We start from the raw sequence: 15459 nt of genomic DNA, 5'->3' as shown, positions 1-15459 counted from the left end.
TTTTAGAGATTGCTCCGGGGCCGATGTAAGTTAGCACGTGTGCATTAAACCGTTGCACTTTTCAGTCACGTGATAGTTCTGACCGTCAGGGGGGACGTTAAGCTTGCGGGAAAAACGGAGTACTCGGAGCCATAGTCAGAGTCAGTGCCACGCTCACCCTCCCTCTCTCTGCCTGTTCCGCCTCTTTTTTTTTAAGATTTTATTTATTTATTTCCCAGACAGAGATCACAAGTAGGCAGAGGCAGGCAGAGAGAGAAGAGGAAGCAGGCTCCCTGCTGAGCAGAGAGCCTGATGCGGGACTCGATCCCAGGACCTTGGGATCACGACCTGAGCCGAAGGCAGAGGCTTAACCCACTGAGCCATCCAGGTGCCCCACCTGTTCCTGCCTCTTAAACCTATCTCTGTGTTTCAGAGAAAAGATTTGCAGGGCATGATGCAGTTTCTTTTCCCAAGAACAAGTCACGGGCTTAGGACGCGACAGTGTGTCTGTGTGTATAAGGAGGGCGGCCTATTTGTCCGTGGCGCCCCTGAGCTGACAGGCCTGCCACCGCCGCCTGTGTGGCTCTCTGTCGTGGCTGGGTCCCAGCCCGCGGCCCGCGAGGCCTGACCTCAGAGCCTCCCACGCTTGTTCAGGCTGGAGAGAAGAGCCCCAGACTCTGACCAGTGCTAGGGCTTGAGGCTTTGCCGTAGCGAGCTGTCACCGGCTGTGTGCGGGCTGGTTTTCTGTCTCGTTTCTGCTTGGGCCGGCTGTGTCGCGTGGCTCCATGGGCCTCCCTCCGGCCTCCTGCCCCCTGCCCGGGACAGATGTGGACTCACGGTCTGGTGCATTCATTTTGACAGACCGGTTTGGAGAGCTGAGCCGGCCGGCCCCGTGGCCGAGCGTCAGCACGGGACAGCAGGCTGCGTCACTGCCTTCGTGGTCCGGGCCCGCAGGGCAAACCCACAATGAGGGGGTTCATAATAACAGACGTCGTACAGGAGGCGGCTCGGTGACTCGGTGTCTCACTGTGCTGCTCTTGGCAGGAAGCTGCCATCGGACCGCAGCAGCCCGTGGGGGACCCTGGTGAGCGCAGAGAACGTTCCTCCGCACTCTGGGCCGAGGAGGGACAGCCCCGTCCGAGGTAGGTGAACTTTGGGTGTGGGGCTGCGAAGAGGACGTGTCGGGGGTGGCCTTCTTTGTGGCGGCCGGGCGCCCGGTGAGTGTGACGGGGCGTGTTTGTGGCCAGAGCCGGACAGGCCGCCAGCAGCTGTGGATTGCGGCACGCTCGGTGCGGGCGGCGTGTCCTAGGCAGAGCCCGCGGGCCGGCACCACTGCCGGGATCAGGCTCCCTGGGCCCGAACACCTTTGGGGCGTCCTCGGGGCGCAGAATGGCTGCTGGGTTTGTTGGACAGCGAGCTTCTTTATCTGGAGACGATGAGAACTCTGGTGCCGCGTGCGGGAATGGAACGCTTCCTGCAGACCGCGGGATCGGGGGTGTGCTGGGCCGCTCGGGCAACGGGTCCACATCGGAGTCGCCCACACGGGTGGTCAGGAAGGAACAAGCCAGCTTTTCTCAACGGGGCTTCTTTTCAGCCTGAAAATAGAAACCAATTCCGTGGGGCCCTCGGAGGGTCAGAGCATCTCACGGAACGGCGGATGCCCGAGAGCAGGGCGCTTCCGGGCCGTGTGCTGTACGTAGTTCTAAAACGCGGCCAGTGTGGCTGTTCAGCTGTAGTGAGGATGGATGGATACGTGGATGGAGAGACAGACTGTCATCTCACCCTTGACACGCGTGAGGAGGGAAGGAGGGGAAAAGCGTAGATTGCTCTAGGCCCCGGGGGGGTTCCCCTTATTTTAAAAGGGCTGATAGAAGCATGGAAATAAATCTACACAGTTGGGTCAGCAGATTTTTCTGTTGCTTTGAAGAATGTCTGGTGATGGGTGTGATATTCAGAACCTCATAAGGTTCAGGTGCAGAAATATCCAATTTAGATGTTTGCTTTTAAGGGCCTTCCATAATGGGCTTTTGTTTCGTTGGGCTGTAAACTTGAGTGCTGTTAGCTGTAAGCGAGAGTATCCGGTCTTTACACGGCTCTGCGGGGACAAGAGTGGCATTTTGTGTAGGAGGTCCCTGCAGTTCACGGTCTACATGGCTGAGACCAAGCCTCCCCGGCTAAGAACGAACGCCGGGCGAATCATGCCCCTGCGGCGTGCAGCGGTTTCTGAGAAACACAATCAGCACTTTATTCCCAGAGCTGCTGCGTGAGTCCGCGCCCGGCCCCAGCTGTCCCCGTCTCGCCCGGCGCTGCCACTGTCACGTCACGACGGGGCTCAGAGCCCTCTCGCTCGTGCGGATGCCGCGTGTGTCTGTGCACCTGCCCTGGGCACGGCCCTGCCGCCGCGGGGGCATAGCCCCAGCTGTGAATGGAGGCCTCCCGGGCAGCCGGCAGCAGCCCCGTGGGTGCGTGCGGGTGCGTGCGGGTGCATGTGCGTGTGCATGCGTGTGCATGTGCTGTCAGCGACACTGTCCGTAGCGACAGGCTCACGAGCAGCAGCAGGGGGACCACAGGCTTCCTGTATCCCAGTGCGTGCAGGAGCACTCCGAGGAAACTGGGACCAGAGCCTTCTGCTTGCGCGCTGCACAGCTGGTGATCTGTAGAATTGCGCGTGCGTTCAGAGGGTGGCGAGGCTCCTTGAAATTCCAGAACAGAAAGCCATTTTCCTCTTTTCTCGGAGAATGTTTGATTTCTCAAGTATCGGTAAGAAATCCTGTACTTAATAAAAGAAATGAAAATTCAGGGAATAAAAGAAATGAAAATTCAGGTCAAGGACTGTCTCTTTGCCCACCGCAACCGAAAGCCTATAATGCAAACATTTAAAGATGCCTGATGTTTTACATAAATTTATAGCAATATAAATGTGTATTTAAAAAATGGGAATTACTGAGGCACCCAGTCAACTCAGTCAGTACAGTGTGCAACTCTTAATCTCCAGGTTGTGAGTTTGAGCCCCATGCTGCACACAGAGATTACTAAAAAATAAAATCTTTAAAAAAAAGAAAAAGATTACTGAACTGATAACTGGTGCAGGATAGTGAATGGTTTTTGTTTTTGTTTTTTGAAAGATTTATTTATTTATTTGACAGACAGAGATCACAAGCTGGCAGAGAGGCAGGCAGAGAAAGGAGAAAGCAGGCTCCCTGCTGAGCAGAGAGCCCAATGCAGGGCTCAATCCCAGGACCCTGAGATCATGACCTGAGCTGAAGGCAGAGGCTTTAACCCACTGAGCCACCCAGGTGCCCCAGTGAATGTTTTTCATTGTAATCTGCTGAGACAACAGAATAGCATGGAGATAAGAGTCACCTGTCCATTCACATCACACGGAGAACATTTTTGTGAGGTTCAAGATTCTGTCCTGTGTGAAGATATGGAGGACAAAGGTTCTGCTCCCAAAGGACCTCACCGTGTCGGAGGGAAGGCGAGACACCAGTACTTACCGTGGAAGTCATGACACATAATGAGAATTTTTGTAAAGAAATTATGTGGTGCTTCCAAATCTTGGCGGAAAGACGGCGAGGTGACTTCTGCCTGAGTCCTGGGGAAGACAGGTGGTGTCTGATCCGAGAGAAGGCCAAAGCCAGGAGAGCAGATCCCACTGCGTTTGCTTACTTCTAGCTTTCTCTGTGGCAAGCAGCCCCCTTTACCCCCCCGCCAGCCTCACCCCCCAGCTTCTCCTGTTTTCTCCCAGGTTTCGCACCAGCTCTCTGAGCTTAGTCATTATGACCGGTGGGAGTCTGCTTCCTGCCAATTCCCCCTGCCCCGACTGGGGTACCTCATAAGCTGGATGGAGCAGCTCGCTCGGGCTGTCCTAACCAAATGCTTCAGACTAGGCAGCATCGACAATGGGAATTTATTTTCTGTCTTCTGGAGGCCAAAAGCCTCAGATCAAGGGGCAAAGGGTCAGCGGCTTTGGTTTCTTCCAGGGCTTCTCTTCACAACTGGCACATCGCCACCTCCTCCTGGTGTCCTCGTGTGGCCTTCCCTTGGTGTGTCTCTGCCCAGTCTCTTGTAAGGACACCATTCAGACTGGATGAGGATTCACCCCGATGACTTCATTTTACCTTACTTACCTCGTTAATAACCCTGTCTCCAAATAGTCACATTCTGAGGTCCTGGGGATGAGGACTTCATCTTAGAAATTTTGGGGGGATTCAGTGACTCCATAACCCTGGGGGAAATCTCCTTTCTGCCTTATACCTTGGAACCAGTGTGTCAGCTGCTTCGGTGCTTTTGGGAAGTGTCATCCTGTCATTGAGCTGCTGAGTCACACCTCATGTGGGGGCATTTGAAACAAAAGGAAGAGGGAGGCTGCCATGCTTGAGTGTGGCTGGTGAAGAGGGGAGTTCAGCTAAACCTCTCTGGAGGGCGTTTGGGGGGCACGTACCGAAGGCTTGCTGTTGCAGGCACCTTGTGATTCAGTGATTACACTGTTAAGCGTCCACCTTCCACCTTCTGAGTATGTGGCCGTGGTGTGAGGAGGTGGGGACTTGGACACTCACCTGGGAGATGTGTGCGTGCACCTCTCCTGCTTCTCACAGAGCCCCCCCTACGCGGTCTGCTGGTCTTCCTGCCTGGATGGCTGCTAGAGCCTTCGAACAGAGCAGAGATGGCCATCCTGTCTCTGCTGCTCTGGCACCCCCTCTGCAGGGGCTCCGATCTGTGCCACAGTTTCCCTGGTCACCTTGCTGCACAGGGCAAGGCTCACCTCCCCCTGGGCAACACATTGCTCTCTGAGGAGCTCTGCTTTGACTCTCTGAGATCAAGTTAAAACCTTCTTCGTCCAAGCTTTCATCATCTTCAGGCCGGACCATGCCTGATACCTCCTTGCTGGTCTTGGAATATAAATTAAATGATAATTGTCCCCATGCCCAGACAATGCAACGGCTTCTGGTTGGACTTAGATAAAATGCAAGCGCATGACCATGACCTGCAAGGCCCTTTGTGGCCCTCTTCTTTTCGGGGCAGACTTTTATCAGACTTTTCTTTTCCCATCCAGTCTCAGGACTCATTGTCACCTTTCTATCACTTGAACAAGCCAAGTTCATTTCTCCCTCGGGGCCTAATGGTTATTAAAAGGCTGTTCTTGGAATACCACAAGCCTACCTTGCGATATCTACCTAGCAAATGGCAACTGGGTATTCTTGCTCAGCTGGGAGAGAGGACCTTGTGTAAGCACAGTGACTGGAAGGTGGATGGACCAGTTGGCAAGTGGATGAATGGAGATATTTGTGGGTGGTGGTGGGTAGATGAATAGATGGATGGGTATCCACCCAACAGCCCTTGGTTCAGTCCTTGGTTTTGGCAAATAATGATCTGTATTGGTACATTCCATGTGCTGAAATTTTATGTAACAGTTTAGTTTACACAACAGCAAGGGAAATGGGCTTGTCTTTCAGTCCTGGCTTAAATTCAGAATCAAGACAAACATCTCAACGTACATTTATTTGGTAGTGGCCTTGTTTTCCAGCATCCTATTTTTTTTTTAAGATTTTTTTATTATTTATTCAACAGAGATAGAGATTACAAGTAGGCAGAGCGGCAGGCAGAGGGAGAGGGAGAAGCAGGCTCTCTGCTCAGCAGAGGGCCCGATGCGGGGCTCGATCCCAGGACCTCGGGATCATGACCCGAGCTGAAGGCAGCTGCTTAACCAACTGAGCCACCCAGGTGCCCCTCCAGCATCCTATTTTAAAGCTTGCAAGAAAGCTAAGTTGTGCTGTGGTCAATTCTTGCTCTTGAGTTTGAAAGTTCAGTGAGTACTGTGTTCAGGGAGGCTCTGGTAGACCAAGGGAGAAGGGAGATCTGGGGGTGGAGCGCGGTGGCTGTGGGTGCTGGCAGGTTCCATCTTCATAGCTGCCTTGCGGGCATTTCCACCCCCGCCTTTCGGAGCTGCTGCCAGCGGGCTGGCACTGACCTGCAGGCTTGTATCTTGTTGGGACAGATGAGCGAGGGGGAGGAGAGTGAGAATATATCCCGAACCGCAACAACATGTAAAATTGAATCCGTATGGAACCGAGCTCGTTAGGGAAAACGTGCTTCAGTATAAAATTCATAACCACGCTAAACCGTTGGGGGGGGGTCACCTTCCTGTATGTTTCCCTCAGTGTGTGCAGAGGTGAATGCAAAGACGGATTTGTCAGTTAGACAAGCTTCTTACAAACAGATTTAAAAGTAAGAGAGACTGTCCAGCCAAACTCTGCCCCTCATTTGCGGCTTTCAGGAAGACATTTGCTTTTCCTGGCCCTCAATTAGCTAAGGGGCAATTGCAGCTTTCCATTCTGAACTGCTCCGCGGGGTAATTACGAAGCGAGCGCCAGTGCGGGCATAGACAAGGCGACACTCCCGCTGGGACATTTTGCAGGGCGGAGCCGGCCTGAGGCAGAGCCCGCCCGGGCGGTGGTCGCGGTGCGCAGAGTGCTAGTCGACCTGCCTGGGACCTCTCTCCCGCAGAGGAGGACAATGCCGGGCAGGGGTGGTGGGGGACGGGGAGGGAGGAGGGGGTGTAACTGCAGTTCTCCCTGTGGCAGGGAGAGCCACGTGGCTTTACCAACCGCGGGATCGGGGCTAGAGCCGGAGCACACATTGGCTTCCAGGCTGCTCTGGCCTGGCGGCTTCACGTTATTTGGAAAGCGGCGTGTGTGGGTTACAGGGCTTGCGGCTGGGGCGGCTGGAGGGAGCCGGAGCCCGCACTGCAGGAAGAGGCGTGCCGGCAGAGGGCAGGCGGTACTCCCTGCGCCGAGCGCTGGGGGGCGGCCCCGGGGGAGGGGAACGGAGACGCGAACGGACCGCAGACCCAACTTCCGGGTTCCGGGTTCCGGCCGCTGCGAGAGCCGCAGGCGGAAGGCAGCCTGGGCCTCGCAGCAGCCGGAACTGCGGTGCTCGCGTAACTTCCGGCGCTTCCCCGGGGAGACCATGTAGCCCGGTGGGCATCTGCGCCTGCGCCCGCGGTGGACGCCCGAGCTGGCCGGTCAGCCCCGGGACCGGGCAGCAGGCCACGGCCGCCGCTTCCCAGATGGAGAGCCCTCCGCAGCTGTCCTGATGCATTAGCTCTGCGCACGTTTACCCTTTGTCCCCCCTGTCCACTTCACAGCTCTCTTCAGAGCTCAGGCCCTTGTCAGCCGGCCTTGGTTGAGTTTGCACGTAAAGGGACTCCTCCGTGTTTCTGCCTTTCTCCAGAAATCCATCCAAATACACCAAGACCCGTCTCCATTTTTCCAGCTGTGCTGCTCTCTCCCAGGCTGTATTTGAGAGCCGAGATGGCCAGGGGAGCGCCCACTCACTCAACCGTTCGGCTTTCCACTCTCCTTAAATTGCTGCTGTTCATATCGTCAAAGGCATTGGCTAAGTCCGCTCTACGTCCTTTGAAGATAATCTTTGTGGCCTTTTAACTTTTGTGCGCTCTTCTGGTTGCTAGTGCAGTTAAGGTGCTTTCCATCTTGGCTCAGGAACCAGTCTGTGAAGTATCCCGCCTCCAGTTCCTGTTCTTTTACTGGGACTGAATGTGGCGCTCTACCGACTATTAAGTTGGCTTTCTTAACATGAGTGGGTGAAGCCAAATGTGTAAAACCTCATGATCAACCCATGTTTGAAGTATATGCACATCTCAGGACGCCTAAGTGGAACTGTCCCTTAAGCTTCCAACTCTTGATTTCTTCTCGGGGTATGATCTCAGAGTCTGGAGATCCAGCCCCCCTCCTGGGCTCACACTCAGTGTGGAATCTGCTTGAGAGTCTCCTTCTGTCTCTGCTCGTCCTGCTGGTGCTCTGTCTCTCTCAAATAAATAAATCTTTTTTTTTTTTTTAAGATTTTATTTATTTGACTGACAGAGATCACAAGTAAGCAGAGAGGCAGGCAGAGAGAGGAGGAAGCAGGCTCCCTGCTGAGCAGAGAGCCCGATATGGGGCTCGATCCCAGGACCCTAGGACCATGACCTGAGACGAAGGCAGAGGCTTTAACCCGCTGAGCCACCCAGGTGCCCCTCAAATAAATAAATAAATCTTAAACATATGTACATCTTATCCATAAATTGTGTGCCCTCCCTTGCAGAAGGTACAGCCTATGAGAGGGCATGGCAGTGTCCTCCTAGGATGGTAACGAGACTAAGCATTGTGCAAAAGTGGACATTCTAGAATAATGGTAGACTGCAAACTTGCTTCACAGAGAAGGGCAAGGTTTGGGCAAACAAGGTCATCAGGGATGACCCAGTAGGCGGCTGAGTCAATGCATTCCTTCTACACTTGCCTACCCCCAAGGCCACCTTTAGTATCTTTCATTTTTAGAAACTTTGGAAAGGAGGCACCAGATGCAGGCAGCTACTTTGGGGCCAGGGGAAGGCAGCTTAATTGCAGCAAGTTTTTCCTTTGTTCTTTTTCCTTTGTTGGTGTTTATTTTTATGTTAGAACTCTGAAATCATTGTGTGTGCTGAAGACCATCAGGGAGTGTCAGGCCCACTGATGCTGAGCTCCCTCACGAGGTGCCTGCGAGGACTGGACAGCCACCTGGTTCTCCGTTCTACCTCCTCCCCCTTAAGATCCACAGGCTTGTAGATACCTGTACATAGGGCTACAGTGGTTAGTCTTTGTCTGTGAGGTTACTCTAAGTTACTTACCTTTTTTTATGGGATTGTAATGATTTATTTAATAGTAAGACTCACATAACCTAAAATTTACTATTTGAATGTGTATCGTTGAGTGACACTTAGTATATTCGTGTTAGGCAGCCATCACTACTATGTAGTTCCAGAACATTTTGTCACCCCAAAAGAAAACCGCCTACCCACTGAGCAGTGATTCTTGAACTGACTTGACTTTCTTTAACTTGAAAGATAACTTGAAGTGGTTTTCTCTGTGCAGCAAGAACATGTCTTACTCAAACACGGTCGCCATCAGTTGGATGGGAGATGGATGTTTGGCTATCAGAACTCATTTCCCAGACTCAAAGTATTAAGTGGTTGTCAGATTCTTGCAGCTAGTCCCAAGTCAATTTAACACATAAATTTACTGACGGGTCCACACATCTGAATTTAAAAAGGAAAACAGGTCTGCAAGTCACCTGTTGCCCTTAAGCCAACTAAAGTGCATCCAAATATTTCTTTTTTTTTTTTAAGGATTTTATTTATTTATTTATTTGACAGAGAGAGAGAGAGAGAGATCACAAGTAGGCAAAGCAGCAGGCAGAGAAAGAGGGGGAAGCGGGTTCCCTGCTGAGCAGAGAGCCTGATGTGGGACTTGATCCCAGGACCCTGAGATCATGACCTGAGCCCAAGGCAGAGGCTTAACCCACTGAGCCACCCACGTGCCCTGCATCCAAATATTTCTTAAATCTTTGTTAAACCCCCATGTCCCCCGAGAATTCATAGAAGACAGCACAGAGCCAGGAGCATGTCTTAGGTCTGTGCCTGCAACCCCATCCCTAGTAGCCCTCTTTCCTCCCACTCCCAGTACGGAAATCATCACCACCTCCACCAGGATTCAGAGGAAGGGAAGATGAAGGAGGACACGGGCATGGATTGCGACAGTGGTAGCCTGAGAATTCTCTCTAGTTCAAGTTTTCTCAAACAGCATTTGCAGCATATTCTTGGGAATTGCATGTTGTCCTCGTGAGTGTAATTTTCCGTCTTTGTTTCCATATTAACCCTTAAGTTTATAACAGGATATTTTGATGGTTTGCAAGACCACACCTGGTACATGTGGCAGTGTCTCATTGCCAGCGCTAATAACATCGCTGTCCCTGGCTAAGAGGAAAGGATCTGTCCACACTCTCACGCAAACCAAGCTCTGTCTCTAGATGAGGGAAGAGACAGCCAGGTGCCAGTCTCTTAGAGCTCTGTGTCCTGTCTTTAGAAGAAAAGGGATGGATGAAATGAGTCCTTCTGTAGCATCTGGGAAACTGCAGTAGCTGAGATGGGGGACCGCAGGAGAAACAGCTCATTCCAGGAAAACCCCATCACTTGTCACGTTAAACATTTGCTTCATGGTTTTGTTCTTATATAATTGTAAGTTTGTTTTGTATTTTCTAGCCTAAGAGATGTGAAAATAAGGAAAATAAAATGTTTTGTATTTAGACATATTTCACAATACAGTAAAAAATAAAGCCCTACACTGCATGATTCCGTATGTAGGCAGAATCTATAGAGACAGAAAGTAGATTCATTTGCCAGGAATTAAGGGTTGGGGGGAATGGGAATGCCTGCTAGAGTTAGGTATGGAGTTTCTTTGGGGGGTGATGAAAATATTCTGGAATTATATAGTACTGATTGTTGCATAACTGGTGAATATACTAAAAATTACTGAATTTTGTATACTTTCATAGGGTAATTTTATGGTATGCAGTACCATAATAATGGTACCAGTTTTTGGTGTTTTTTTTTTTTTAAGATTTTGTTTATTTATTTGACAGATAGAGATCACAAGTAGAGAGGGAGGAGAAAGCAGGCTCCCTGCTGAGCAGAGAGCCCAGTGCAGGGCTCGATCCCAGGACCCTGGGACCATGACCTGAGCCGAAGGCAGAGGTTCTAACCCACTGAGCCACCCAAGCGTCTCTTAAAGATTTTTATTTTTTTGACAGACAGAGACACGTATCCCTGTCTTTGACATGGACTATTTGTGCGCTTGAAGAATTCCACAAATAAAAAGGGAACAGAACAAGATAAGTACCCTAGCACTTCCATTCCAGAAGATCTCTGTCCCCCAGCCTCTCAGGTAGTCTTGGTGAAACCTTAAGCCCTTCCCGAGTGACTTCACCTAATGTGGCATGCCAGACTTTATAGCCTGAGGGTGCCTTCCCTACCCCACGCCACCACTGCAAGGCAGAACATCACAAAGGAGCTGTGGTCAGAACTCTCTACTCCCACGCTGTGAAGGAGCCACGGCCACGCCTAGTTGGGTGGACAGTGTAAATTCCCGAAGTCCGACTGCCACCCCGGAGACAAGTAAAATGAAGACAAGAGAAATGGATCTTATTTTTGCAAGAGAATCATAAAAAGCCTCTCTGTGGGGCGCCTGGGTGTCTCAGGTCGTGATCTCAGGGTCCTGGGATCGAGCCCCGCATCGAGCTCTCTGCTCAGCAGGGAGCCTGCTTCCCCCCCTCTCTCTGCCTGCCTCTCTGCCTACTTATGATCTCTGTATGTCAAATAAAGAAATAAAATCTTTAAAAAAAAAATTCTCTCTGAAATGTCTAGACAGACTGCCATCCAGGTCCCACCTTCCCATCCCTGAATGCCCACTCACGGACAGTCGTCCCTTGTCCGGTCGTCCTGGAGCCGACTGGAGCTACACAAACTCCCATATGTTCATGGCTGCCGCCACACTACGACACTTGAGTCATCATAACAAGAACAGTCTGTCCCCCGAAGTCAAGAGTATTCACTGTCTGACCCTTTACAAACTTTGTAGGTCTCCGAGGTACAGCCGCATTGCTCAGACCTGACTAATGCACAGACTCGTTTTAAATTAACTTTTTTTCCTGTGGCACCCTAGTGTTGACAGATTTTTTAAAAACTGATATAGGGGGGTTGCCTGGGTGGCTCAGTGGGTTAAAGCCTCTGCCTTCAGCTCAGGTCATGATCCCAGAGTCCTGGGATCGAGCCCCGCACCAGGCTCTCTGCTCAGCGGGGAGCCTGCTTCCCCCCTCTCTCTGCCTGCCTCTCCGCCTACTTGTGATCTCTGTCTGTCAAATAAATAAATATACTTGACAAGTATTTCTTTTATTTTTTTAGTTTTTTTAATATTTATTTTTTTATTTGACAGAGATCACAAGTAGGCAGAGAGGCAAGTGGAAGCAGGCTCCCTGCTGAGCAGAGACCCCCCCCGCCCCCCCATACGGGGCTGGATCCCAGGACAGCAGGACCATGACCTGAGCCGAAGGCAGAAGCTTTAACCCACTGAGCCACCCAGGCGCCCCTAAACATAGGTTTTTTAAAAAACCTTACTTTTTTTTTTTAATAAAGCTGTTCTTTTTTTTTTTTTTTTAAGATTTTATTTATTTATTTGACAGAGAGATCACAAGCAGACGGAGAGGCAGGCAGAGAGGGAGATAGAGGGAAGCAGGCTCCCTGCTGAGCAGAGAGCCTGATGTGGGACTCGATCCCAGGACCCTGAGATCATGACCTGAGCCGAAGGCAGCGGCTTAACCCACTGAGCCACCCAGGTGCCCAAAGCTGTTCTTTTTTTAATTTTTATTTATTTTTGAAGATTTTATTTACTTATTTGACAGAGAGAGAGGGATCACAAGTAGGCAGAGAGGCAGGCAGAGAAAGAGATCACAAGTAGGCAGGCAGAAAGAAAGGGGGAAGCAGGTTCCCTGCCGAGCAGGGAGCCCGATGTGGGGCTCGATGCCAGGACCCCAGGACCATGACCTGAGCCGAAGGCAGAGGCTTTAACCCACTAAGCCACTGAGGCACCCCTATGACAAGTATTTCTAATGTAAAGTCTCCAAAGCATTAAAATAGCACAAGCAATGTAAAGACGTGAGTGTCTTAGATCCCTTGATAATTATGCCTACTGTAGTAAACATGGGTGTATGAAAACCCAAATTACTAATCTGAGTGTTGTAAAAGTGCTTTCTCTTTGGAAATAATACACTGAGGGCATTCTTTAAAAGTCCTCAAGCACAGGCAGCCCGAGGTGTTGTTTCCCAGTACCTTCTGTAATCAAAGCACCCAGTACTGCGTGCAGCGGATGGCTGGGTTTAGGCCTGGGTGGAGGACGTACAGAATGAGCCTGGAACATCTTGTAATGCCAAAAAGTAAGGGAGAACTAAACCAAACGAGCCCAACAATAAGGATATGTCAAAGGGACTCAGAGATTCCTGTGGCCGGAGTTGAAACAGGTGCAACAACGAAATAAGTAGCGTTAGATTGTAAGCCAGTGTATAAATTAAATATTCCTGAGTCCATACTGATCTACATGTATGATTGAATAAATAAGTGGAGAGAGAAGACACCAAACAATTCCAGATAATCTCTGTAGATCCTCTGCCTTCATGGAGGTGTGTGGGTAACCTCCTTCCAAAGAGGGCAGAGTGGCAAGGTGGAGGGAGAGAAGGAGCTGGTGATGGAGAAACTGACCGAGGCTAACCCCTGCCAGGTGATGCACGGAGAGTAGCTGCATTGACAGCCTGACCCTTGAGATCCTATGAGAATGGCACTTTTTACCTTTGTGATTTTCCCCCAAATCTGTAATCATATAGACACATGGTTATAAGTCTATAATCTGACCAAATGTATAATCCTGACCAAAACATCAGACTAATCCCAGTCGAGAGACATTCTGCAGTGCCCGATAGTGCTCCTCATCATTGTCAAGGGCATCAAGAACAAGGAAATTCTGGGAAGCTGTTCCTTAGGGGAAGCCAAGGAGACGTGACAACTAAATGTAATGTTCCCTTGACAGGGTCTTGGAACAGAAAAAGGACATTAAGTAAAAAAGACATCTGAATCAAGTGTGGACTTTAGTGAATATTAATATCCCCAGATTGGCTCATTAATTGTAACAAATGTTACCAGACTAAGGTGTAAGATGTTAACTGTCGGGAAGACCAGGTGTTGGCGATAATCAGACCTTTCTTCTTGTAATTTTTCTGTAAATCTGAAAACATTCTAAAATGAAGTCCTCATTTAAAATTGTAATTTTGGGGGGGCACCTGGGTGGCTCAGTGAGTTCAGCCTCTGCCTTCGGCTCAGGTCATGATCCCAGGGTGCTGGGATCGAGCCCCACATCAGGCTTTCTGCTCAGCAGGGAGCCTGCTTTCCCCCTTCTCTCTGCCTGCTGCTCTGCCTACTTGTGATCTCTCTCTCTCTGTGTCAAATAAATAAATAAAATCTTTTAAAACTAATAGGGTGCCTTCATGGCTCAGTGAGTTAAACCTCTGCCTTTGGCTCAGGTCATGATCTCGGGGTCCGGGGATCGAGCCCCGCATCAGGCTCTATGCTCAGTGGGGAGCCTGCTTCTGCCTCCGCCTGCCTCTCTGCCTACTTGTGATCGATCTCTCTCTCTCTCTCTCTGTCAAATAAATGAATAAATAAATTCTTTTAAAAATCATAATAAATAAAATTGTAATTTTTTGAGATTTTTATATATTTTTTAAGATTTTATTCATTTATTTGACAAACAGAGATCATAAGTAGGCCGATCCCAGGATCCTGAGATCATGACCCAAGCCGAAGGCAGAGGCTTAAACCACTGAGCCACCCAGGTGCCCCGAGATTTTATTTTTAAATAATTTCTACACCCAGCGTGGGGCTTGAACTCAGAATCGTGAGATCAAGAGTCCCATCTCTACTGACTGAGCCTGCCAGGTGCCCCTAAAATCATATTCTTACAATGCATGTTGAGTTATTCAGTCTGTAAATAGCAGGAACATGCCTTTTGAGCAGTGAGTGTGGTGAAATACCTAATCAGCTATCAGATTCTTACCTGATGTGTGTTATGTGGATGACCTTAACCCTGCACTAAGGGTTAAGGTCACCGAGATGGCCCGGGGCAGATGGTGCCCTTTCTTAGGAGGGGGATTGTGTCCTTAGTGGAGTAATCAGTGCAGATGAGAAGTTGTAGGAAGAATGTAAGCTTTGGAGTTGAAGACACAGGTTCAAATTCTTGTTCTCCTTTTCATTGTGATTGCATCAGGCTACCTAAGTTAATAACCTCATGTCCCCGGCTGACGAGATACCATAGCAACCTCCCTTGCAGACTGCTCTAAGTGCTGACTGGGTATAACATTCAAGCACGGTGCTTAAGATCAAGCAGGTGTGGAAAAAAAGGAAAAGTCGCTCTTACAAATAGAGCCATAATCTAGGACATACTGCAGGGTAGCCTGTGTCACCTGATTAAATGAGCAAGGCTCGGAAATCATGAATTCAGAAGAGGCTGACAGAAGGAGGTTGAAAAGAGAAAACCGGTTCTGAAGGGTAAGCACAAGACCGGGGAGGGCTCGGGGCTCTCAGCATGGGAAGGGGCTGTTAGGGACAGCGGTAGGGGGTGCTTTCCGCTTGGGGGTGGCACTGAGGTCTTGGGCTGCTTTAGGAAGGGAGGTGGAGGGCAGGGACTTTAAATACGGATCATTGTGAAGTGACAGGCTGGTAAGTCACAGTCAGCCTGTGACTTCTTTGTCTTCCTCACTGAATGCTTTGCACACAGTAAAACTTCCGGAAATACTTTGTTAGTTGTTTGCTGGATTACGTTCCCAGTGAGTGTGTAATAAACCCAAGAGGACAAATAGGATACAGATAGATATAAATTAGGCTATTCAGTGGGATTTTTTTCTTTCATTGTTCCATCTGATTTTATAACGGTTGGATTGAACCGTGTATCACACATACTATATGATTAGCATAGTTAAATAGTAAAGCTGCGTGAAATATGTTCTGTGGGCTTTCCTCTATTTTCCCCCTTTTTAAAGGAGGAAGACACCCAAGGCTTTTGGGGT

At 50.0% G+C, this 15459-nt stretch overlaps 1 protein-coding gene across 5 annotated transcripts in view; it reads left to right on the top strand.

Annotated features, from left to right (window-relative positions):
* The window catches only part of SHROOM2 (shroom family member 2), a 136958-nt gene that overhangs the window by 87300 nt on the left and 34199 nt on the right, over positions 1-15459 (top strand). For all 5 annotated transcript variants that reach the window (XM_044234319.1, XM_044234317.1, XM_044234316.1 and 2 more), the window contains one exon: positions 1024-1121. In XM_044234319.1, coding sequence (XP_044090254.1) covers positions 1024-1121 — 98 coding nt within the window. The remainder of the gene's footprint in view (positions 1-1023; positions 1122-15459) is intronic.

This window comes from Neovison vison, chromosome X (genome assembly GCF_020171115.1).
Source record: "Neovison vison isolate M4711 chromosome X, ASM_NN_V1, whole genome shotgun sequence".
NCBI classification, from domain to species: domain Eukaryota; kingdom Metazoa; phylum Chordata; class Mammalia; order Carnivora; family Mustelidae; genus Neogale; species Neogale vison.
This window is presented reverse-complemented; position numbering and strand designations above follow the sequence as displayed.